The 26,795-nt window shown below is 43.6% G+C and overlaps 1 protein-coding gene across 1 annotated transcript in view; it reads right to left on the reverse strand.

The window, feature by feature from the left end:
- Positions 1-13,374: 13,374 nt before the first annotated feature.
- Positions 13,375-26,795, reverse strand: part of LOC311225741 (vomeronasal type-2 receptor 1-like) — a gene marked incomplete at both ends in the record, with an annotated part of 52,306 nt that continues 38,885 nt past the window's right edge. The window contains 7 exons of the mRNA XM_084311135.1: positions 13,375-14,288; positions 15,861-15,984; positions 16,094-16,321; positions 21,093-21,368; positions 21,523-21,729; positions 22,115-22,384; positions 25,589-25,675. Of these exons, the coding sequence (XP_084167261.1) occupies positions 13,375-14,288; positions 15,861-15,984; positions 16,094-16,321; positions 21,093-21,368; positions 21,523-21,729; positions 22,115-22,384; positions 25,589-25,675 (2,106 nt within the window). The remainder of the gene's footprint in view (positions 14,289-15,860; positions 15,985-16,093; positions 16,322-21,092; positions 21,369-21,522; positions 21,730-22,114; positions 22,385-25,588; positions 25,676-26,795) is intronic.

A 26,795-nucleotide genomic window follows, 5' to 3' on the forward strand; every position in this document is an offset into this window, starting at 1 on the left:
GTGGAACCGCTGCCGTAGCTGACAGGCCCGGGAGGAAGGGACGGGTGAGGAAGAGGAGGAAGAGGAGGAGAGCAACCTGAAGACCAAGAACAGGCACACGTCTGTGGAGACCCCCATGACTGACCTCCTCTGTCCACCCAGGTTCCTCTAGTCTTGCACCAGACTTTTATAGACATCGCTGTGCCACCGTGCAGGTAAACCCACGTCATTGTTTACCCCTCAATCTTCCACACCAGTGACCCCAACCACCAGGAGGAGGGGGTGGGGTGTAACATCTAGCACAAGACAGTTTATTCCAGGCCGTTACAGTAATCATACACACATCATCCAAGGCAAGCGCACCAGTCTATGCAGCCCTCAACACATTCCCAAGGGGCCACTTTAATGTAAATGGTAATGGTGCATTTATATAGCAGCTTTTATCCAAAACGCTTACAAATTTTGTTCCTCACATTCACCCATTCACTCGCACATTCACACACCGGCGGTGGAGGCAACCATGCAAGGTGCCAACCTGCTCATCGGGAGCAATTAGGGGTTAAGTGTCTTGACACACGGAATTGAACTGGGAACCTTTCGGTTACCATATGACCACTCTACCTCCTGAGCAACTGTTGCTCCAGTGTCTCAATGTCAATCTGACATGAATTTCACTTTGTCGTTCTCTTTATTTCATATTTGCCATATCCAGTGTATAGACTTTGGTATACATACAGTACACTGTTTCTTTTGACTGTACTGTATCTGCCTTCCTATCCTCTCATTGCTGGGACTAGGGCTCGGAGACAGGGAATTTGAGGCCCTGTGCACATGATGTGTCTTTGGGGCCCCTTCCCCTCCCCATCTGCAATGTATGCATGCACCTCCAGACAATCTTAACAAATTAATTGACTTAAAGCTGTAATAACTATTTCTCACATTTTAAAAACGTCTGCTATATGCCCTGCTCCTCGATCAACCCTAGGCCGATAGCAGACGGTTTCCGTCATTTATTGTATTTGTTGACAAAACTCGGCCCGTGCTTTTGCTCCACCTATTGTATAAACATATGCATAAAGAAATATATAAATAATAATACTATTATAATAATAAAAAATACATGTTTCAGTCTGTACAATAAACTGGAGAGTAGGTTTCAGAATTTATTTCAGGGCTTTGAAGAGACTAGAGTGTGGCCCCACTGACTTTGCATTACTAATGTTAAATGGTAAATGGACTGCATTTATAATATAGAAACTTTTATCCAAAGTACTTTACAGCTTATGCCTCACATTCACCCATTCACTCACACATTCACACACCGACAGTGGAGGCGACCATGCAAGGTGCCAACCTGCTTATCCTGGGTGCAGTTAGGTCCACACCAGTGACCCCAACCACCAGGGGGAGGGGGTGGGGTGTAACATCTAGCACAAGACAGTTTATTCCAGGCCGTTACAGTAATCATACACCCGATCCAAGGCAAGCACACCAGTCTATGCAGCCCTCAACACATTCCCAAGGGGCCACTTTGTCTCGCTCAAGGACACATCAAGGACACCAATTTTTTTTTTAATCTTTTTACAGAGAGAGAATAATAGACTTCCTGGCTAATAGAGATTAGCTTTCAACAGTATCTAAAACAGGAGAGTCGATTATGACCGTTTTGGAATGGTGTTGTTACAATATACAGGGGCTGCTGTACGGCGTGCTTGGATTTAGAGAAATCTGGATAGGGCTATTTTCCCTCTTCACTATTGACTGCAAACGAAACGCCCAGGACAATGTCCAAATAAATGGCTGTAACTCACTGAGCATAAGGGGGCAGGCACAGATGAATCATACACAATACAGCCAAACAATATGACAGTATTTGTCACATCCCACCTGGCCCTGCTCCTTTCCCCCCACCTGTTCATGGACTTCTCCCTTCACCTTTACATGGACTTCTTGCCCCACCAGTTCATGGACAACTTCCCTCACTAAATCATGGACTTGGACTACCCTTACCTGTTCTGTCTCTCCTTGTACATTTATGTTTGTTTAGTTTATCCATGTTCCTTTGTGTTCTCTCCCTCTCGCCTTGTCTCCCGGTCTGCCTCTTGCCCTTCATGTTCCCCTGTCTGTTTTAATAAGTACACTTCTTGTCTTGTGTTGTGTTATCTGTTTAATCATAGTCTATAGTCTGCATGTTCTGTTCCTTGTGTGTCTTGTCTGCCATTGTTGTAGTTCTCGTAGTCTTTGTCAGTCTATTTCCCCCTCCCAGGTGTTCCTCGTTATAATCAGCCCTTGTGTGTCTCGTTTGTCAATTAGCCTTGTGTATATTAGTTCTGTCTTGCCGCGTGATTTTTAAACATAGCCTATGTGTGCGAAGACGCTCTCTGATTGGCTAGCCGCGTACAGCGAAGACCCTCTGTGATTGGTTAAGCGCCGAAGGGTCTCTTCCGCCTAACCCTAACCCTAACGCTAACCTTAACCTTAACCCTAACCCTAACCTTAACCTTAACCCTAACCCTAAGCATAACCCACTTCGAAAGAGGGCCAACGCATAACCACTTTGAAGCAGAGAATATATATATGTACAAGGCAGAAGAGACCCTTCGGTGCTAAACCAATCAGAGAGGGTCTTTGCTGTACGCGCTAGCCAATCAGAGAGCGTCTTCGCACACATAGGCTACGAAGAAAAATCACGCTGTCTTGCCCCTGGTCTCTGTCTTTAGTCGTCTTGATGTTCTGTTCCCTGGATGTCGTCTTGTTCCTGGATTCCTTGCCATGCCATGTTCCGTCTGTTCCCTCGTCTAGTAAGTGTTACCTGCATGTTAGTTTGAGTTTATGTTTATGTTACGTTTATTCCTTGTTTGTTTGTAATTAACACTATGATCGCCGGGAACGAGTTTTCACGTCATTCAGAGCCATGCTCATTCTGCCGAAGACGCCGTAACTCGTCTTTGATGTCAATATTTCAAAAATCTGTCATCGAAATCATATTTCCTTTCCAGCGCCCTGAGACACAGTGCTGATCTCCTCTCAACTCTCTAGCGGTTCAAGAGCGCCATCTGGTGGCCGATCGGCAGATCGCCAACCGGATATTAACCTTTGAACCGGTAGTACTCATCCAAATGTGGTCCGGCCACTCTCTATAGCTCCCGCGACTCCATCTTGAAACACTGGATAATAGATTGCTCGCCCTAACTCAATAAACAACGTTATTTGGACGTATATACTATTATACAACCTGGAAATGGATCGGGCATTTCTACATCCCATAATAGAAAAAAATCTGTTCCACGCTCATCTGCCAGCGGCGCGAGGAAGCCACGGTAAGATTCAGCGTTATATTCTAACGTATTCTATACTAACTGATCTGATGAACATATGACCCACTCTGGATGAATCATCTAACGTTGCCCACGGAATTATAAACGATCCCCCGCCCATCCGGTCATCATCAGATGATGCGTAGAAATGTCTAGAACCACGTCCAGTTGAAACTTTTTATCTCGCACAGATTCCTACCAAACTGTATTTCATCATCAATATAATGCATTTGGAGCTATAAATCAAGTTCTGGAGAAAGCTGCAGAAAACGATAAAAACATACTTATACTTTAGACCATATTTTAGTATGAATATGTGAATGAAAAGGTTTAACGTTGCTACAACCTGAACAATACATATAGGACATTGAATGGGCCATAATAATGGCAATGTAGCAATAGAATTTAAAAAGTTATAGCCCTGCAAAGAAGGGGAACTTCTCCATAGACAAATAGAGCTGGCGAGGGATGGTAAATTATGAATTTAACCCATGACGATCAAAGTGTTAAATACCCCTGGACTAAAACCTCATCCACCTGTCTGCACTTGGGTCCTGTCCCCACCACTCAACCGTGACAGTATTGTGACATCATGGCACCTTGAGTCATGAACACCACACACTGAATGCCAATATGCAGAAAAAGAAGACCGCCAACACAAATACCAAATACCAATAAAAGTTGCCAATCAATTCAGAATCCCACCAACCCGTCGCAGCAGCGTATTAGCCTGTATCGGTCATAGCAATGACCTGATGGAGAGTGAATGCCTATTGCAGTTGTCTGTCTGAGCTCACGCTCTATCATTCTTCTTACAGGGGGCCCTGCCTGAAAGTCAACCGCCTGTACTTCCGATAATATAAGTTATGTTATGGCTGGAGGCTCTATGTTTCGATGTTTATATACTCTACAGTATTTATAACTATGGGACTAGAGGTTGAAATAGCTGAAATTGGTTTATTGTAATAGGATGTATTCAGTGGTACGCAGGTGCATTGACGTGTAAACAAAGCATTCATTACTATATTCAAAGAGTGTATTTTATGAGCCAGCGCAAAGGCATTTAATCATCTGAAATGATTCAATGAGTGTAATTTCAAAAGGAAAGTCCTATTCCACATACATTTTTCATTTAGCTTCATCTGCCAAGAAATAATGTTGTGTAAAGCAATGTGTAAGTGCTGCTGCATAACTATTCTATATTTTATAGTTAATTGATTAATGATTTATTTCTTATTTTCAAGCATAAAGTAATAATTAGATAAATAATGTGATACATAAATAATTTGTTGTAAAAAGCTAAATTCATTGGTCAAAAGTTAAAACGTGATAAGCACAAGGTCACGAGCGTCACATTTAACCGGAAATGTCTACCTCATGTTGCAAGTGTTCAATAGACAGAGAGAGCAGGTGCGCTCTGATGGACAACGAGCTGCTCGACCGGTTTAGTTTGATATCTATGGACGTCTAGCGCTTGTAGCAGACGGTCAAAACAAAGGTATTCCATAGGACAAGAATTCAAGAAACTCTTTTCCTGACAAGCGGCCAACGAGGTATTATATTTCTTTGAGTAAATGCATTTTGATGCGCCGTTGTATTATTGTAACCATTGCAATTGTATTGTAACTATTGCCTTTGTACTGTGTCTGTGTTCATCCAATAAATATAGTTTTCACGGCGTGAGAGGGACGAGGATGGTGATGAGCCCAAGACAATAAACGCCTGTTTCAAAAAGAACCGACCTGTGTCCGTGTATCGTTGGGGAGAGAGCTACAGTGAAAACTCGACTGCTCTACGCGGGTAGGAGAGATGAGAAGACCGCAGCCGGCGCAGCGTAACGGCGTCGGAGACCCAGCATCAGATAAGCTGTCGGCATAACAACCGCCAACTGCAAGCAAACGTAATTATTAGACTGTGTTGAAAGCGCAAGTTTCAAGTCAAAGCCAAGAAGTGCTCTACCACTAAAGTCAAGTCAAAGTGGTGTGAGAAGTGGTTAACTGAAATTGCAACTAAGGACTCAGATCTATTAACGTTACTGTGCCACATAGTCTAGACGCGAATGTCCTGCAAAGCGGAATTCCACCCCAAAAAAGGATATTCCACCCAAAGCTGAAATTAAGACAATTTTGTGTTTTGTGATTGGAACTTAGTTTAAAGGGCAACTTAAGGCATTTCTGGTCATATTCACTCAGATAGTGTTTTATACTTGTATATTTAGTGTCAAAGTAATTTCAAATCCTATACTTAATTTAAGTCAACTTGAAGTCTAAAGGTTTAAATGCTGAAACAGTTGTTTGATGTAATATTGAGGTCTTCGCTTAGAAGGTATTTATATGGTTAACAACCTTTATGGCTACTCACATTTGATTTACTGCATACATTTATAAATACAAATCCAGTTCAAGCTCAATAGTTACACACAGCCATCCAAGTTAAGTCAAGATGTCCGACACTGAGACCTGCCGTCAAAATGTTGAATCACATACTCAGCCTGAAGCTAAAGACACTGAGACCTGCCGTCAAAATGTTGAATCACATACTCAGCCTGAAGCTAAAGACACTGAATCTACAGAAGAAGTGGAACAGTTACGTAGAGGTGAAAGAACCCGAACCCTTACAGAAAAGGGAATAGGATTTCAAGAAGAAAGGCTGAAGAGTGTAAACCGTCGATACATAATCCTCTATGAGAAGTGGAGGTGTCATGCCAGAATATGCAAGAAAATATTGTCCGATGAGGCCTCTGAGGAGGAATTGCATGAGCTGATTAGGAACATAAAAGACACTTGATGTAAAGATAATTTATGAAGAGTTACGTGGAACACAAACTCCTGAACCAGACCTGCGGCGCAGAGTTGACACGTGCATGTTTCTTTCAGAATTCATTATTCAAAAGGCAGAAAGGCAACTCAAAGGGCATACAGCAGTTGAAAAGGAAGAACCTTGGCCTGATGTTGGATCAATCCTAGACTCAACAGGTTCTTTATCAAGGTCAATGACTCAGCGATCAGGATCTGTCTCCATCCACTTTAGCATCCAATCATTCAAAAGAAACGAGGCTGCGGCTGAAGCTGCCGCATCCCAGGAAGTTTTGGCAGTGTTGGATGAACAGGAGAGGGAGGCAACAGAACTTCAAAGGCTAGAGTCTGAAGATAAACAACGGCTGGCAACATTTGAATCTGAGAACCTAACTAGACAACAAGCCATGCAAGACAAGCGTAGAAGGCTTGAACGTCTAGAGGAAGTCAAGAAGTTCAATGCTGCAAGAGCTCGAGTTAAGGTCTACGATCAAGTCGAAGACCACTTCGAAGTTGGAAATTTGCTGCAGGAAGCTGAACCAGCAGGAGAACTAAAAGTGTTCAACCTCACAAATTCATTCATCCCTCAAGCCGTGCCAAACACTACTCAAACCCTCCATGCTTCAAGTCCACCATTCATTCCTCAATCTCTGGTAGAAAGTCAAGCTCCTAGTCTCCAAGGTCTGCAATGGACACCTCAAGTTCCACCAACATCAATGCCCATGCCTCAAATGCAGAACAGCTCTGATTGGGTCAACATGCTAGCAGAAGCCATAAGTGCCAGTCGCCTTCCAACACCAGAGCCTGCATTATTCACTGGAGATCCTTTGAAATTCAATGACTGGCGACTATCTTTTGAAACATTAATAGACAGGAAGAACATCCCAAAGAATGAAAAACTGTACTACCTAAGAAAGTATTTAGGTGGCGCTGCAAAGAGAGCCGTCGAAGGATTCTTCCTATTAGGCACTGAAGCAGCATACGACTCAGCCTGGCAGCTGTTGGAAAAACGTTTCGGAGACCCATTCATAATTGGGAAGTCATTCAGAGACAAGCTGCATGGATGGCCAAAGATAAGCTCTAAAGATGGTTGTGAACTAAGAGACTTTGCAGACTTCCTGAATTGCTGTCAGGCCGCAATGCCCCACATTAAGGCATTGGAAGTTCTCAATGACTGCAATGAGAGTCAAAAAATCCTGCTGAAATTACCAGATTGGTTGGTATCCAGTTGGAACCGCAAGGTGATGGAAGTCAGGCAAGCAAGCGGTGAATACCCACCATTCAAGAGGTTCGTCGATTTCCTATCAAAGGAAGCCAATCTTGCGTGCGATCCCATATCCTCACTACAAGCGATCAAGAGTCTGGAAAGCGAGAAACCAAATTATCCACAAAGTCAGACCATTCAAGCAAAGACACTGTCCACAAATACAACACCGAGCAACATACCGTCATGTGTCTTCTGCAAAAGAATAGGACATGGCCTCACCAAGTGCAGAACGTTCAGTGAAAAGACTGTTGAAGATCGTGTCAAGTTTGTGCAGGCAGAGAAGCTTTGCTTTGGATGTTTGAAAACTGGTCATCAGTCAAGAAACTGTGATAACAAGAGCACATGTGAAGAGTGTCAGAGGAGACATCCGACATGTTTGCATGACGATAGGTTTAAAGAACGTCAAAGGTCAACACCTCTAAAGGGAGATGACAGGGCAGACACCAAAGACATGGCCCCAGCTGCAACAGCAACTATCAACAGAGTCATGCAAAGAAACCTAAGTACACAAACATCTTCAATTATACCAGTCTGGGTTTCATCCACGACACAGCCAGATCAAGAAATCCTTGTCTATGCGCTCTTAGACACGCAGAGCGACACAACTTTCATCTTAGACGAAGTGGCCCAAGACTTCAACACAAACAAGGAGAGTGTCAGCTTGCGGCTATCCACAATGTCTGCAAGATCAACAGTCATACCCTGTCAGAAACTGAAGAATCTGCAAGTAAGAGGATTCAACTCAGAGAAACTGATTCCATTGCCACCAGTTTTCACACGAGAGTTCATACCAGCAAACAAGTTGCACATTCCAACTTCTGAAACAGCTCTAAAATGGCCTCACCTGGAGCAATTGGCAGACAAGATTCCACCACCATTGGATTGTGAAGTAGGCCTTTTGATTGGCTATGACTGTCAACAAGCTCTTCTCCCGAAGGAGATCCTGCCCGTGAAGAAAATTGTCCGTATGCACAGCGTACTGATCTCGGCTGGAGCATCGTCGGCTGCTCGACCCCAGTAAGTGACTGCAGTGATGCAATAGGAACCAGTCACAGAATCATAGTGCGACAAGTAACACCTGCTGTGCATCCATCGGTTGATTTAAAGAGAGAAGTAAACTTTGTGTGCAAAACTCAAGTCAAAGAGATCAATCCAGCAGACATAATTAAGGCTCTCGAATCTGATTTCAACGAGCACACTGCCGATGATAATCCAATTTCTCAGGAAGACCTTCTCTTCTTGTCTAAAGTGAAAGAAGGAATAAGGCAGAAGGATGACGGCCACTACGAACTCCCACTTCCTTTTAAGTCGGACAGACCTAATCTTCCAGATAATAAACCATGTGCAGTTCACAGGCTCACCTCATTGGAGCGACGACTGAGGAAAAATGAGCAGTATCGCAAAGACTATGTCCATTTCATGAACGACATAATAACCAGAGGCGACGCCGAGAAGGTTCCACAGTCTGAACTCGATAACCAACCAGCATGGTATATTCCGCATCACGGAGTCTATCATCCCCATAAACCTGGGAGGATCCGTGTGGTCTTTGACTGTTCAGCACACTTCCAAAAAACATCTCTAAACGATCACCTCTTGACCGGACCAGACCTGACTAATGCCTTAGTTGGAGTGCTATGTCGATTCAGAAAGGGTCCAATAGCCATAATGTGTGACGTTGAAAAGATGTTCCATCAGTTTCACGTTGTAAAGGAACACCAAGACTACTTAAGGTTCCTCTGGTGGGACAACGGCGACCTGGACTCCAAACCCTCAGTGTACAGGATGAGGGTGCATCTGTTTGGGGCAGCTTCATCCCCCGGCTGTTCCAACTTTGGATTCAAACATCTGGCATCGCAGGGTCATGGAAGGTTCAGTGAAAGGTCCATCAAGTTCATCCAGAGAAGCTTCTACGTTGACGATGGCTTAATAAGTGTGAAGTCACCTGCTGAAGCCATAAACCTTGTGGAAGAGTCAAGAGCCTTGTGCAGAACAGGAAACCTTCGTCTGCATAAGTTTGTGTCCAATGATAAGGAAGTGATTGCTGCAATACCACCTGAAGAACGTGCACAAACCAAAGACCTAGACATGGCCCTAGGAGAACTCCACGTCGAGCGAGCACTTGGCGTTCAGTGGTGTATTGAAGCAGATGAATTCCAATTCAGGGTCATAGTTAAGGAAAACCCACTGACAAGGAGAGGGGTTCTCTCAACCGTCGCCTCCGTCTATGATCCACTAGGGTTTGTGGCCCCCTTCATACTCGTAGGCAAACAGATCCTTCAGACACTATGCAGGGACAAGGTCAGCTGGGATGAAGATCTTCCCAAGCACATACTGCCACAATGGGAGTCATGGCTTAAAGATTTGCCTCACTTGGCAGCCCTGAAAATTCCAAGAAGCTACCTTCCTTCAGGCTTTGGCGAGGTCATGCGATATGAGCTTCACAACTTTTCCGATGCAAGTTTTAGTGGATACGGTGCATGTTCATATCTTCGCGCAATAAGCGAAACAGGACAGATCAGTTGCTCACTCATCATGGGGAAAGCAAGAGTGGCCCCTACCAAACTAACAACCATCCCAAGACTTGAATTGTCATCAGCTGTGACTTCAGTCCGAAACGGTGATATCATCAAAAGGGAACTTGAGATAGAAAACCTGCAGGAGTATTATTGGACTGACTCCAAGGTGGTCCTTGGCTACGTGAACAATGACGCCAAGAGGTTTCACACATTCGTAGCCAACCGGATAAAACGCATAAGATCTAGCACAAGTCCTGAACAATGGCGACATGTTGCCTCCGAAAACAATCCAGCCGACTCTGCTTCAAGAGGACTGACAGCAGTTCAACTGAAGGAGTCTAACTGGCTGAAAGGGCCCGACTTTCTTTGGCATCAGAATATTCCATGCAAAGAGGACATGGTGGGAGAAGTAGAATCGACGGACCCTGAGCTTCGCAATGCTTATGTGCATGCAGTCGCGACGAAAGAAGTTAAATCAATGGTGAATCGCTTCACTAGATTTTCTGACTGGTCCAGAGCAGTGAGAGCCATCGCCAGACTCAAGAGATTTGTCAAAGAATTCAAGGGACTTCAGACAAGAACAAACACAGCAACTAACCTTGAAGAAAGAAGAGAAGCTGAAATCTTCATAGTCAAACTTGCGCAAGAAGAAGCCTTCGCTGAGGACATCCAGAAAATCAAGCACCAGAAAGAAAGCAACCTAAATAAGAACAACAAGTTACACAAGTTGAATGCCTTCATGGACAAGAGCAATGTCCTCAGGGTGGGAGGACGGCTATCCCAATCAGCCTTGCACCACGACGTAAAACATCCCGCAATACTCCCGAAGAAATCTCATGTGTCAGCCCTGCTCGTCAAACATCATCATGAGCGTGTACAACACCAAGGAAGAGGCATGACCATGAACGAGTTGCGTGCAAATGGAATATGGATCTTAGGCTGTGGAAATGTGGTCTCCTCACACATTTACAAGTGTGTAAGATGTAGGAGATACAGAAGAACTACTGAGGTCCAACAAATGGCAGATTTGCCAGAAGAGAGAACAGAGACATCCCCTCCTTTTACCTACTGTGGTATTGATTGTTTCGGCCCCTTCATTGTAAAGGAAGGAAGAAGGGAATTGAAACGATACGGATTGTTGTTTACCTGCTTGTGCTCCAGAGCAGTACATATAGAGACACTAGAGGACATGACAACAGACGCCTTCATGAATGCACTTCGAACCTTCGTAGCCATCAGAGGTCCTGTACGACAACTAAGATGCGACCGGGGAACAAATTTCATGGGTGCTAAGAGAGAGCTTTCTGAGTTGCTCAAAGGAATGGATCAAGAACGCCAACGAGCATTCGGTTGTGAATTTGTAGCGAATATCCCATCAGCAAGCCATATGGGTGGAGTTTGGGAGCTCCAAATTCGAACGGTCCGAAGTATCCTGACTGCCATGCTTGACAAGTCCGCAAGCAGACTCGACACTACAACTCTGAGGACATTTCTTTATGAAACAATGGCCATAATCAATAGCAGACCACTAAGTGTTGAACATCTTCATGATCCTACCGGTCCAGAACCTCTCACTCCCAACCATATATTAACCATGAAATCATCAATTATTCTACCCCCTCCTGGACAGTTCTGCAAAGAAGACCTTTATTTGCGCAAAAGGTGGAAAAGAGTGCAGTTCTTAGCCAATGAGTTTTGGCAAAGATGGCAGCGAGAATACCTGCTCAACCTCCAACAACGACAGAAATGGCAAAGAACGTCACGAAATTCTCAAGTAGATGACATTGTGATTCTACAAGATGACAGCTCACCAAGAAACAAATGGAAGCTCGCCAGGGTTGTGGAAGCTCACCCTAGTGCAGATGGAATGGTGCGAAAGCTGAAGTTACTAGACACTGACACTACACTTGATAAGGGCAAACCACTCACCAGATCAGTTCACCTTGAAAGGCCTATTCACAAGGTAGTTACCTTACTTGAGGCCAACTAAGTCACATACTTAGGTTCACATTCATTGAAAATTTTATTTTGGTGCTTTAATATTTTCGTTTGAAAGAAATCCCACATTCAGAACTAATGAGTGATTTGGTGGGATTGTAAGTGCTGCTGCATAACTATTCTATATTTTATAGTTCATTGATTAATGATTTATTTCTTATTTTCAAGCATAAAGTAATAATTAGATAAATAATGTGATACATAAATAATTTGTTGTAAAAAGCTAAATTCATTGGTCAAAAGTTAAAACGTGATAGGCACAAGGTCACGAGCGTCACATTTAACCGGAAATGTCTACCTCATGTTGCAAGTGTTCAATAGACAGAGAGAGCAGGTGCGCTCTGATGGACAACGAGCTGCTCGACCGGTTTAGTTTGATATCTATGGACGTCTAGCGCTTGTAGCAGACGGTCAAAACAAAGGTATTCCATAGGACAAGAATTCAAGAAACTCTTTTCCTGACAAGCGGCCAACGAGGTATTATATTTCTTTGAGTAAATGCATTTTGATGCGCCGTTGTATTATTGTAACCGTTGCAATTGTATTGTAACTATTGCCTTTGTACTGTGTCTGTGTTCATCCAATAAATATAGTTTTCACGGCGTGAGAGGGACGAGGATGGTGATGAGCCCAAGACAATAAACGCCCGTTTCAAAAAGAACCGACCTGTGTCCGTGTATCGTTGGGGAGAGAGCTACACAATGACATATAGTATTGTTCTCATGTATCCCCTAAATGTTTGCAAATTGTTTAAGCTGTATTAGATGGTAACAGACCACACATGGAAAAGGTTATGATCACAAACATGACTGTAGGCCTGTTCACTCTGCCTGCTGTAGGCCTATAATGTGTGGACCAGGAGAGGGTGCTACCACTCCCTGTGAGCACCAGTTAAATTGGCACAGATTGTTTAAAGAACCCTGCAGTGGTGGTCTATAGACATACGTAACCCTCTCTTTGTTTGGATTTGTTATGACAATAAGATAATAAGAATTGTAAGAATTGTCAAGTACTGTATCTAGACAATTACAGTATAATATCCTGGGAAACATCCCTCAAGTTAGGTATCGTAGTTTCCAGAATTTCATTGGCTACAAAAACGGTTGATAATTTTCACCATCCAAACCGAGGTGATTGGTCAACGGGAGGCGAAGCCGGAGGTGGTCACGTTTTCGAAAAACTGACGCTCGTTGGCTGTTTGGTCTTATAACGCGAAATTGGAAGCACGTACTGTAATAGGTCAAACGGCGGCCATGTTAGCTTTCAACCGTTGTATTGGTTCAGAGACACTAAAACAGCGGGACGCCGTCAAACGAGGGCAAATGTGCTGCGACGTGTGAGGGCACGATGGGCTGTCAGAATGTTAAGAGGTTGGGTCCCCTCTCAATACACTATACATAGTAGGTGCCGGTAAAGACAAGGGAAAATATATTTTTGGAGGCAAAACAATATTTGTGTGAGGAAAAAAGACATGCAAAAAGAAGGTATTGACTTATTGTCTATGTATTGGTGGTACTTCGCCCCATAATGGCCTTCTTAGTGTTTTTCTCCGGTTTCAGTAAGATAATGTAACACTTTGGTCCGAACAGCGCCACCAACAGGCCAAAGCTGGAGGCCAAGATAGCAAAAACTTCCACCACATCTGCATATTTTCCTGGGGAGCTGATATAAGCAGGGATGAAGGCCACCCACACAGCACAGAAGATCAGCATGCTGAAGGTGATGAACTTGGCCTCGTTGAAGTTATCCGGAAGCTTCCTTGCCAGGAATGCCAGCAGGAAGCTGAGAAGAGCCAGGAAGCCAATATAACCCAGCAACACTGCAAAACCGACTCTGGAACCTATCACACACTCATACACAATCGTATTACTGTGGTACTGTGTGTTTTTATGAGAAGTTGGTGAAGAAGATACCAGCCAGGCTGTGCAGACTGCAGCCTGGATGGAAGTTAGAGCCATAACTGTCCCTCTTTGATGTCCAGCACCAAACCACTTTAGACTGGTTCCACCCCCAGGCTTGGAGGCCTTGAACACAGCCAGAACCACCATGGTCTTCACCAGGATACAGGAGACACACAGCACAAAGCTGATCCCAAATGCTACATGTCTCAGCTGGCATGTCCACGGCCTAGGCTGACCAATGAAAAGCAGGGAGCACAGGAAGCATAGTTTGAGTGACAGCAGGAGCAGGAAGCTGAGTTCTGAGTTGTTGGCGCGTACCACAGGAGTGCTGCGATGACGGATGAAGATTCCAAAGACAATGCAGCAGATGAGTGTACCTATCAACGAGGCTGTTGTTAAGGAGATACCCAGAGGCTCATGGTAGGAGAGGAACTCTGCAACCTTAGGGACACATTGGTCACGTTGGGGACTGGACCAGAAGTCCTCTGGACAACTGCTACACCCTGTGGAGTCTGACAGAGAGGGAAATGGTGCACTGTAAGAAAAAAAGCTGCAAGAAAACGGTAAATGTCTGTCATCAATGGTTTCCAAATACTTACTGTCAAATTACAGTAAAATCAAATACATTTACAGATTACAACCTTTATTTAATGGTTAATATTTTGATAAAAGGTAATTTACTGTATTTGTATGGTATTTACACTTAAAGTAGAAAAACAAAGGTAATCTGTAAAATAATACAGTGTGCTTAAAATGCTGGATATGTAGCCTGCAGTATACAGTATCCTTAACACTTTGGATGCCACCAACGCTATATGTCGTTAGTTCATGCCGCCAGTTGAGTGCCCGCCAACGACATATATCGTTTGTTTGCCGTATTTTTTTTTATTGGCGATTTGAATTCATATTTCATCAATCGAGCCTTGGGTTAGTGAGTCTCTCTGAGCTCAATTGGGAAGATACCGCCCCCTATCGTCTCTCCCTGTGTAACTGCATCCCATTACATTACACTGCTGAAGGGGGGGTGGTCAGTTTCCTCATTTTATTTTTCCCTCAAGGCATCTGAAGGATCGATTGTGCTCACCGGCCCGGAAAACGTGTGGATTATGTATTTACAGGACTCAACACTGTAATCAATAAGCGTGATCGATATTTGGAATGGCGATCAGGAATTGGAAAAATCTTTTTGGATAACATCTGATCTCGGGTAAGGAATCTATTTTACCAGTCTTAGGATAATCAGACCTGTTTTCACGGAGATATAAGCTAAATATGTGTGCATTGTGTGTTAAATGCTGATGTCCCGAGGGGGAGTCGAACAGGGGGCTCCCGCTCCGCGGGCGACGACATAGACCGCTGCACTAAGAAGTGAATCCACTGCTAAGTACCGTACCTATGCGTCTATTAACCCTGTTATGAGGAAGTGAGTTTAACTTCCCAGCCCGCTTACTGCCATAGTCACTACTCAACACACCTGTTTCTGTGACTGTGGATATACTCACGGGCACCCGTTACACTCACCTCCCTAAACTCACGCCCCTCAGGACATAACGGTCACTGGGCACCACTGTGACGAATCTTATTGGTCTACTCTGCGTTGTGTGTTAAATGCTGATGTCCCGAGGGGGAGTCGAACAGGGGGCTCCCGCTCCGCGGGCGACAACATAGACCGCTGCACTAAGAAGTAAATCCACTGCTAAGTACCGAACCTATGCGTCTATTAACCCTGTTATGAGGAAGTGAGTTTAACTTCCCAGCCCGCTTACTGCCACAGTCACTACTCAACACACCTGTTTCTGTGACTGTGGATATACTCACGGGCACCCGTTACATGTGGCTGTGATCGCTGATGAGGAATTGAGAGAATATATTTTTCAGCCCGCTTTGACAATGTTGACTGCAAACAAGTCATTGATAAACGACAGGCAGATTAGACACATAGCCATAATTTAAGAGAGAGAATATGCGTTCACAACGCTATCATTGAAGTCGGTGGTGGCATTTAACGGAGTTTTACCATGTTCACCAGCCGGCACTGAAAGTGTTAAAGATGACAAATATAATCACAATACCAATATACCAACCAGTCTCATTGCTGATCTCTCCCTCAGAACAAGAGATGCAGTCGAAGCAGCAGACAGGCTCCCCCTTCCTTCTGGCCATGCGGGTTCCTGGGGGGCAGCTCTCACTGCACACTGACCGAGGAGGCTACAGGGGAAAGTATGAATTATCGACTACATCTCTACACTATTATCGTGATGTGATTATTTTTTCAACAGGCAAATAACATTATGTAACTGAAGTAAACCGAATTTACCTTTTTTAATTCAAAGTTCCAGAAGATTCTGTCTTCGTCAAGTGAGAGTTCTTCACCTGTGGACGTTGATTTCTTAACCACGCCCACATTCCGAACCTTTGTACGTCCATCTGGGAGCCACGCCCAGTTCATGATGTCATAGATTGGCAGAGCATCACCGTTTTCGTCGAATGACACTTGGTCACCGAATGATGTGGTGAAGTTGACCCTGTCCAAGTAATACACAAGCTAGACATGGGGAGACAGAGAATATGGGGCAGAAAGACATGAAAACTATGCTCACAGAATTACCATGCTGAATTATATTACTGCTGTGCTGCTGAAGCACTTTGTTTTGTACCCTTTTCTTATCAACCGTATTGTGTAAACATGTAAAATTGTTAGGATTAGGGTGACGAGGGAAGGAGAGGAGAACCCAATATGCGGACAGGAATGGAAGGAGCCAGGGACGGCAGGATAATGTGTAGAGACGGACTTTACTGAGTACAACGGCACGTTACAAAAGAACATAAAAAGGCGCAGCCGACCTGGCACTAATGAAAACGAACTGTGAACTCAAAAATAAAAGACAACAAAACGGAACACTAACAAAACTTACTTAGGCAGAACAACAACAGTGCAAGGACGACGTAGAAAGGAACAAGGGGTAACCGGAGGTATGACGCCACAAGGAAGTGAGGACAGACCCACACTTAAATACAAAGACTAATTATAATTAGCAACACCTGGCAAGCCAGTCCAAAACACAGAATCAAATAAACACCAAACTAGACACAAAAAGCAATATCACACACAACAACCAGACAGGAGGACGACATTTAAACAAGGGAAGGAAGAGCACAGGACAACATAAACGAGGAAATCAAATCAATTACATTTAACCAATACAAAATAACGGCCTGCACCATCTGGCGGTGCCCGCTAGATGGCGTTAGGAGACTACTGTTCACAATGGGTCTCATTCTCGAACGAAGTTACGACAAAATATTTCGTCTTAGCCAGATTTCGGCCTATTTAAGACATATTAGGGCTGGGAGTGGGAGTCTTCAAATTTTCCTGAGATCTTATTTGAGAGCAGATCTAAGAGTGCTGAGGAGCACACTTAAATATGCTCTCAGCCCACGATCAAATCTCATGATTGATTGACTAATTTAAAATGTTATTATAACTTGACAGACTGTGTTCTCATAGTGATTCCTTCATGTCAACGCTACAGGCCTCCTTGGAATTAATTACTTAATCATAATTAAAATAAATATGACAATATTTGTACGATAAGAAATTACGAATTTGATGTCGGAAAAATAAATAATATGGATTCATCTGATCACAGGGCAGCTGGATTAACCATATCTGAACCAGCTATTTTGGACAAATAATTACTCAGATATTCAAACACAATTATGCAATTATTGTGAAATGATTGAAAATAATAATAATGTAATGCCTTCTGTGGAATTTGTATTTCTTATTTGTTACACATCTGTTTTAATGATTAATTATATACATTTGAAAGAATGCAGGTCAACATGCAATGTATCCCATTGATTGGTATACAATGGGACAGACCTTTGTTTGATTGATTGAAAACTTTATTAACAGATTGCAGAATGGGTACAGAATGGGTACAGAAGCAGTCGCATTTTTATCTCCTCTCCCACCCTCCAGAGAACACCTCAAGGCCTCTCTCTTATCCGCTTGGAGACGTCCGTACCAGCCCTACAGCTCCTTTCCCTAGAGCCTGGATCTGCCCTCGCTGGAGACGCTCGGCCGTTTTTGACCTTTTTCTTCTTTTCTTTTTTACAGCAGAATCCTCAACTCGACTCGACTTTTGACCATAATATGGATCTAATAAGCTGGGCTTTTACAGCGATTGATCGCATATTCTCGACAAGGAGGCAGAATGCGGATGACCCATTATGCCCTCTTGGGAGCTATCAGGCGGGATACACCATAAATTCACACGGGACCTGGCTCGCGATATGCTTTTTCCCGTTGGAGATAAACGACGTTGAGGACGTATATCTTCTAATTGTCATGCTGCTCGGCTTGGGCTCCGTCAGCTGTTGGATCTGGTACTGTCTGAATATAATTCGGAAGAAGTTGATTCCCCTGGCCAGGGATATGGCCGGGATCAAAGACAACCAAATGTAACTGTTTAAAAGGATCGCTGACCTCAATACCCTGCGCGGTGATGAACAACTGAGCTCCAAGACCATGTTGGAACGGGGCGAAATCTACCACGTAGATGAACAATCGTGCTTGAAGACAATTCTTGAGAGACTTGCTTCTAACCACGCAGAGGAACTGTCGCGGTCTCAGGCCATTCTGGACATCACGTCGGAAATTAGGGACGTGAAAATAAAGATGCCACCGTACCGTGCTAATAGGGGGTACGATGATGGTGACGATGATTAAACTAAATTGACCCAATTCTGACCATATGCGGCAATCTGCCTCGAGCTGCATGTATCACCCCCCCCCCCCCTCCCTTATCCCTTTCTGCTGTGAAACCAGACCAAGGCCGAGGTCAGCGCGGGGGAGCGACTCCGGTGAGGTGATTCCGGGAAAGAAGGAGTCGAGCTGTGCTGTCTGGAGGCGATAAGATTGATGAGGCCCCCGCCCCTCCCCCCTCCCTCCACCCCCCCTTCTCTACCCATCCCTGTCTTCGCGAGTAACTGGCGCCTATGCCTATTGGACGGCCTGCCTCTGATGCGCGTTGGTGGGGGCCTTTAGGCTGCTTCATTACCAAATTCCTGTCCCACAGTCTCCCACGTCCCCCCCCTCCCTTCATCCCGCCCCCCCTCCCGTCACCAGGCGCGATCCATCTTGTTTACTACTCGGTGTTTGAATGCTGCCGACTATCGCGCATACGGTGTCTCAGGCCTCCTGTAAGATGACATGTGTCAACAAATGTACATGTCTGTTGAATTTATGCTGTGCCATTGTTACTGTAAAAATTTAATAATTGTGAATTGTTGTTATTATTAATGAGACGTTGAGCTGTATGTGTGTGTCACGAATTTCCCCAAGGGGATTAATAAAGGAATATCTTTCTTTTCTTTTTCGTACAGTACAGCTCAATTACATAAGGGGATGCAGACCAGAGAAAGAATTTCGTCTTGTTTACATCAGGGTCCCCCATTTTCAATTGATATATGACACACATGACACAGATAGACAGTACTGCTACATCTATACATTTATGACATACCAGATTTGCAAATACAGTACTGTTTGTGATACAAAAATAGTCCAGAAAAGAGAGTACATTTGACGTAGAAACTGTTGGAGGAGGTTGGGTAGGGATGGGTGGGGGATAGACTTACACTGTACAAGCAAAACTGTACATTGGAATATTGACAAAACCATACTTGGTCATTTACTGTACATTGGAGGGGGTTGATATAGCTATAAACCTGCATTCCTTCGAATATATCATTAATCAATTAAACTTATATTGAAATACACTATATAGCCTATAAACCAACACTGAAATGACAGTGGATAAATAAATAAGAACTAAAGCTAATCGGTGGAAATAGACTGCATTAATATTCCACAACAAGTCTTGTGTGTGCCTACGAATGAACAGTAGCCTATAGGCTTATGGAATAATAAGCCACACTGCGTTCATTCATTACGCCCGCCGTAGGCTATATATATTATATGTCATTCATTCATTCATATACAGTATACATATACAGTGGAACGCCCTGCCTAAAGCTGTAAAGGAATGTGAATCACTACCCACCTTCAAAAACACTCTCAAAAAACACCTACGTGAGACTGCAATTCGAAACTGGCCCCTACAAATGTCCTAACCTAGTTGTACAGTAAATGACCAAGTAAGGCTTTGTCAACATTCCAATGTACAGTGTAAAATGTGTGTATGTCCCCTACCCAACCCCCCCCCCCCCCCCCCCCCACCTCCAATGTACAGCCCTCACCCAACCCACCCAACCCCACCCCACCAACCTCCTCCAATGTACAGTTTCTATGCCAAATGTATATACACTCCTTTTCTGGACACTTTTGTATCACAAACAGTACTGTATTTGCAAATCTGATATGTCATAAATGTATAGATGTAGCAGTACTGTCTATCTGTATGTCATGTATGTCATATATGTTATGATGAATTGAAAATGGGGGACCCTGGTGGAAACAAGACGAAAGTCTTTCTCTGGTCTGCATCCCCTTAACAATTGTATGTATTGAGATGTACTGTACTGTACCCATTCTGCAATCTGTTAATAAACTTTTCAATCAATCAATCAAAGTACTGCGCGCGCGCGTGTGTGTGTGTCTGTGTGTGCGCGCGCGCTGCTGCAGGTGTGTACCGCGAGCTGTATATGATGCCAATACATTAATCTAATCTAGTTTTGATGGGCGCAAGCGTGATTACGAAACGCTCTCTGATTGGCACTGACTGACGCTAGGTTTCGTAATCACGCGGCTCGCAAAGCACTTCCGCCATTCCATTTCACACAGCTGCGTCACCAGTTGCCTTATAAGGAACTATGGAGGCAGTGTTTTGTATGCAAATGAGCTGAACGGGAACGCGCTTTGGAGTTTACGACAGAATGCCATTCTCCAAGCAGATATCAGATCATATCATTTCTGCGACCGTTTCAGCCACTTAAGACATATCTCCAGCACGTTCAGGACTCAGAGTGTACTTGTCATAGATTATGTCTCAGTGGTTCCAAGATAAGTCTTCCAGAATATATCTTTGGAAAATTTTCGGGAATGAGACCCATTGTCCTCACAGCCCCAGGCAGAGCTCAGCCTGGGACCGTGACATAAAATAAAATAAAATAAAATTCCAAATCATATAACTGAAAGACCCTATTAGTCAGTTGGTACTACATGATATAACATGTATATTCTGTCACAGAAACATAGGTACAGAGATGGGGAAACATTGTTTGAGTTTCTTTCTTCTTTTCATCATGAAAACAAGCCCAGGTGTTGTGAGTGTAAAGTGATACCACACCTGCCATGGCTCCATCCTCTGCAGACTGGCACAGCTCTGCCCGCTGAAAGGCCCTCTTCCTGGTACACACTGCAGCATGTCATGGAGGGCATAGGCCAGGGCGTACACAGCCTTGTACACGTTATACTCTGATCTGAGATCTGACACGTCCAAATAGCCAATATTTTCATTCACTACATCCTCCTGTCCGGTACATAACCTTCCCCCGGCATCCACCCACTCTGATGGTGGAGGTGCAAATCTACACTGGAATGTGTTCTCCCAAAACTGCTTCACCTGCAGAATGGAAACAAGCAAAAAGATGAGAATCTTTAAATACAGAAAAAGCAGTGTTTGCTATTGAAATAGCATAGTGGATATTGAATTCGGCAAACCATAATACTGGAGATGATAGGTGATTTGTGATTGTAAGGTGAAACAAAACTCTCACTATACTGTTTCCATGGCTGTCGTTATAGTTGATGTCAGGATGGATTCTTAGCAGGAACTCTCTCAGTCCTGGTATCTCTCCACGGCGGATGGCAATGCCCAGGGTGCCTCCCAAGTAGGGCATCAGACGAGGGGTCTGGAGCACCGTAGCTGCTGTCCAGGCCTCACTGGCCAACCACTGTAGACCTGTCACATTCTGCTGCAACACCTGTGGACAATAAGGGGGGGTACAACAAATCAAATAAAAGATAAAATACTGAAATAATATAAACTGATAGGTGGCAAAGCTTTGGCATTTACGTTCCTATTGTGCGGTGGATCTTTAAATCTGGATGGGCATTAATGTTGAATATCAATTCCACTCTTATCAACTTGAGATTGTTCTTATATTTAGCTTTTTTAAGATTTAAAAGGTTTTTACATGTTTTAACCATTTTGTATATAAGACCTTTAAGGTAATGTTATTGCAATCACATGGATATCTTAACATGGGAAGGAATGACTGCAGTTACCATCAACACATGCTGTGCTTGCTTCTCACAATGGAATTAATCCTTTTTACTTTCTAAACCACCATGTATCTTAGCGCTAACCTCGTCCATGAGGTAAATGATCTGGGTCTCATGTGCGAACACAATGACGACACGAGCCGTGGATCTCTTCATTATGCCGACGATCCTGTGATTTTCTGCTGGGTTACTGCCCATGGGCAGAATCTCTAGGTAGGCCAGACAACCCCAACCGGACTCGGCCAGGTCAGATTTGAAGGATCTGGCGGCGTAGATTCCGTAGTCATCGTCACTGATCAGCAGACCCACCCAGGTCCAACCGAACCGCCTCAGAATCTGGAGCATCGCTCGCACCTGCAAGGAGATGATGTGGAAAGAAGATTAGTGTCTTAAATTGAACTGACCTTTAGTTGCAAATCTCCAAAACATTTGCTACAACAGCTCCAGTAATGGCACACAAAGCGCACAGCTATCGAATGGCACGTAGAGAGATGCTACACCTGCACTAAACTGCTGAAATGATGTAGATGAAAAAATAGCAATCCCTATTGCAATCCTTATCTCTATTCTTTCATCTACGTGATTTCATTGAGCTGCAATTAACACAACACAACTGTAGTTTCATTTAACCTCTTAACCTCTTAACTGGTGCCCAGAAAAGTGGCAATTTTTAAACTTGAACTTGAGGACTGCATACTTTTTTGGAAAAGCGTATCTTTATACTTTATACTTATAGCGCATGCATAAGGGCCCGGGTCCACCTATCTCACATTTTCACCTGAAAAACGTTGGCAGTGCACCCGGTAGTACTGGTGCGGGCGCATGCAGTGAGAAAAAAAGTTCAGCAAGTTTAAACTTTAAACGCTGGTGCGGCCGCACAATAAAGCTGAAAGGCGCTGAAAAAAGAAGTTGACTGCAGCGCACTTCCTATAGGCGGCCGCATACGACCGCATACGGCCCCTCCCCATTGGAATACATTGAAAAAAGACGCGTGCGGTCATAAATATGAGGCAGTTGGACGCGAGCCCTAAGCCTGGTCTCTTTTGAAAGATAACATTCTGAAGTTTCTGAGAAATAAAGAAAGATAACTTTTAGTGCTAATGAAATAGAGTAACATAGGTCTGAACTTCAGTTGTAGAAAAACTTGTTACTCACGTATTTCTGTAGTAATATCCAAATATTGTTGTGGGAACATAGGGCTGTGGGAACTTAGTGAATCTATGTTTTTCAATGTGTATATAATGCATCAGTGGGTGACAGCATCTACTCAGACGGATCTATAGATCTTAAAAGTAGCCGGCAGCAGTGTGTGTCTCCACGGTAGCAAGCAGGGTGTGTGAATGCCAAGGTCGTCAGCAGGTTTGTAACCAAAACATTGCACTGAGAGCAGGCAGGTTTGGTCAAAGAGAACTAGGGGGATAATATCAACATCGCCGTTGCTATAGTGATTTGGGTCAAAGAGCCGTTGTCAAAGACTGCGTGTCACGCAGTAACGAGAAGAGGGGGCAGGGGCCTGTTGCTAGGGAGAAGACGGTATGATGTGAGTTTTTCCGGGATAAGTTAGACTGAGATACGAAGCACAGACAAGCGGACGCGTTGATCAGAGACTTTGAAATGGTCCCTCCTCCCCTTGCGGGGAGGAAGGGAATATGCCATGTCATCGCTAGTTTCGGCTAACAGGGAATGGTGGTTGGTCACGACGAGGCCCAGGACCATTGGACTGTCATGACAGAAGAGACGGTGGAGAAGAATTAATTAAGACTGTTCAAAGACAATACAGGTTACATCGGTTTATCGGTTTATGAAAATAAACATGAGGATCTAAGGAAAGAGATCACGTTGCAGTGTCGTTTCTTATGACTAACGGATGTAGTAACAGGGGTTGATACAAACACAATGCAGAACAGAGAAGGCACGAAGGAGATGATGAGATGAGATTGGCTGATTACTGAAGAATCCAACAATGGGGCCTAATTTTGAGAAAGATCTTAGAAATGTGGGAACATAGGGCTGTGGGACCATTGGGCTGTGGGAACATAGGACCTAATTTTGAGAAAAATCTTAGAAATGTGGGAACATAGGGCTGTGGGACCATAGGGCCTAATTTTGAGTGAAAAGAAAATCTTAGAAATGTGGGAACATAGGGCTGTGGGACCATTGGGCTGTGGGAACATGCTCCCATTTTACCAACCAAGATTAAGAATGTTAACTATCATATTTTGCAACAAAGAAATACTTTGTTCGCTAGCTGTCCACAACTACGTGAAAATATGCTTGTATTCTTCTTGCTAGCGTTAATCTCGACAATGCGATGTGCTTAGGTTAGCTGATTAGCATCCATCCAAACGTTACCGTATCATATCAGCTATAACGTTATATACCTCTGTTAGTTAGACGTGCCATGAGCAATTATTGTTAATTAGCCATGCATGCAAGTCACTTTTAGAGTGAAATGTAATGTGTGGTGGTGAGTTTAATTTGTTTCAAAGCATTCGTATCATTATCTGTTTGCTTGTTGCCAGATGCAGCCAGCTAGTATAGTGGGTCTGATTGTGAAGATTAAAGCAATACTTCACTTATTTTTCACCATTATGGGCGAATATGCCTATTACCCCCATGGAACCCACCTGAGAAGTCCCTCACCAAGTTTCTGTGTCCCTGTGACAACTTTGAAATGGTTGCATTTTGCTCCCCATTGACTTTGATGAGTTCGCAAAAAAAAAAAAAAAAATCCTAATAATATGTTTGCGAACACATTTCCAGGCTGGTGTGTTTTTGTGTGTAGGAATGCAGACATGGGGACAGGACTGACTGCAGGGGACTGTGCACCCAGAGCTGGCCCACAACAGTCTGGTAGGACACCAGCAAGCGCCAAACAAGAAATAAGAGAGCTTATATAAATTAACCATTGCAATGAATAACCATTTAAGTGACCAAAGAAATTACTGTTTACTGTTTACTGTTAATAATAAACTTCAGCTAAAATATATTATTGTGTTGTATTTGCTTCATTATATATTACATTACAGCATAGATACATACAGTACAGCCATAGATATTCACAACTGTACAGCCTGGGACTGTTCTGTGCACAGCAGCAGTGCTTTCTTGTATGCATTCTTCTGCGGTTTCTTGTCAGTTTCTGCTGGGGCTGTAAGCAATGTCTACTCATGTCCTCCAACAGCCTGAGAGTAGTCTGCAATTGAGGAATCTTCAAATAATAATAATTATAATACATTTTGATAAATCCCAAACTATTCTAAGGCGTAATCATATAGTATGACGCAGTTTGTTGTAAGATTCCGTGTTACATTCTCTGAATATTGGTTGCTAATGCTGCTATAGTTTGGCTGGTTACGTTATGCTGTAGTTGGTCTTCTAACATTTTGATACATGTGCCCTTTTTTAAATTTGAGCACCTGCCCCTCTAAAGGTCTCTGCACGGCCCTGCCAAATGGTTTAGACTGAGCCTTGGGATACGTGCAAGATTATGTGCAAAATAATTTGCTGTTGTTTTTGGGTGAAGTGCCCCTTTATAGAAGTCTAACAGACATTTACCTGGAATGCGTCACTTGGGATGGTTCTGAAGAAAGACGGGAACTGGCGCTGATCACTCAGGCAGGAACAGGTGGCATAGTAACTCACCTGCAAAAGACATTATAAGAGAGTATATGCATGTGAAAATATGATATTGCTTTCATTTATAAATTAAAAGCTAAGTTCAGAATTCTGGATCCCTAGCCCCATTTCCTACTTCACCAATGATGTGGTCTAGTCGCTTAACACTTTCACTGCCACTCACGAGATATCTCGGGTTTCCGATAGTTATGTTGAAAGCCACTCACGAGATTTCTCAGATTTTTTTAATTTTATTTTTTTAGCGATCTGAAATCATATTGCATCATGCAAGCCTACACCCGAGCGCCGCCGGCGATCAGATGTGGAAAAAAGCGCCCCCTATCGTCTCCCAGATGACATAAGGGATTTTGGAATGGACTCAATGAAAATGGATGGGGAAAAAAATCCTGTACTCCACATTTTCCAGTCCACTGATGCAGCCGGGGTTATCACAGTTAATTCTGGAGCCTCTCAGACCCGCGGAATCATGTACTGCACTGTACACACGTTGGATCCATACACTTATTGATTTTTTCGAATGGTGATCAGGAATTGGAATATACCAGTTGGATACCATCTGATGTCAGGTAAGGAATCTATGTTATCAGTGTTAGGATAATCAGACAAATTTTGATGAAGATATAGGCTGTTTTGTGAAATGGGCTCTTTCGGTTTCACTGTAAAAGTCCAAGAGGAAATGAACACGGCGATTAGCCGTGCGCGGCTCGAATGTGCTTGCGTGCACGTATAATATTGATCATCTAGCGTTTATTTGAAAACGATTCATAAATAGGCCGACAAATATCAACGTTCTGGAATATTCCAGTAAAAGACGATTATCATAGAATGGTCTAGAATGAACTGTTTTTTACCTCAAAACGAGTGCTTTTCAAAATGCTCTCAAACGGAAATGAAGCGATAAAAAACCAATCTGCCTTGACAGCACTGACTGGAAAAGGATTCTTTGATAAGCGACGGGCAGATTAGACACATAGCCATAATTTAAAACATAGATTAGGGGATATTAAGCGTAACATTGGCGCCGATGGTGGCATTGAAGCGCTACCTCTGGCGCCACCTCGTGGCACTCAAAGTGTTAACCTGCGCCCCCAAAAGTGGCCTTTTTAGTTAACATTTTTGAGGACTG

This window comes from Notolepis coatsorum (assembly GCF_963971535.1).
Source record: "Notolepis coatsorum genome assembly, chromosome: 1".
In the NCBI taxonomy this organism is placed as follows: Eukaryota; Metazoa; Chordata; class Actinopteri; order Aulopiformes; family Paralepididae; genus Notolepis; species Notolepis coatsorum.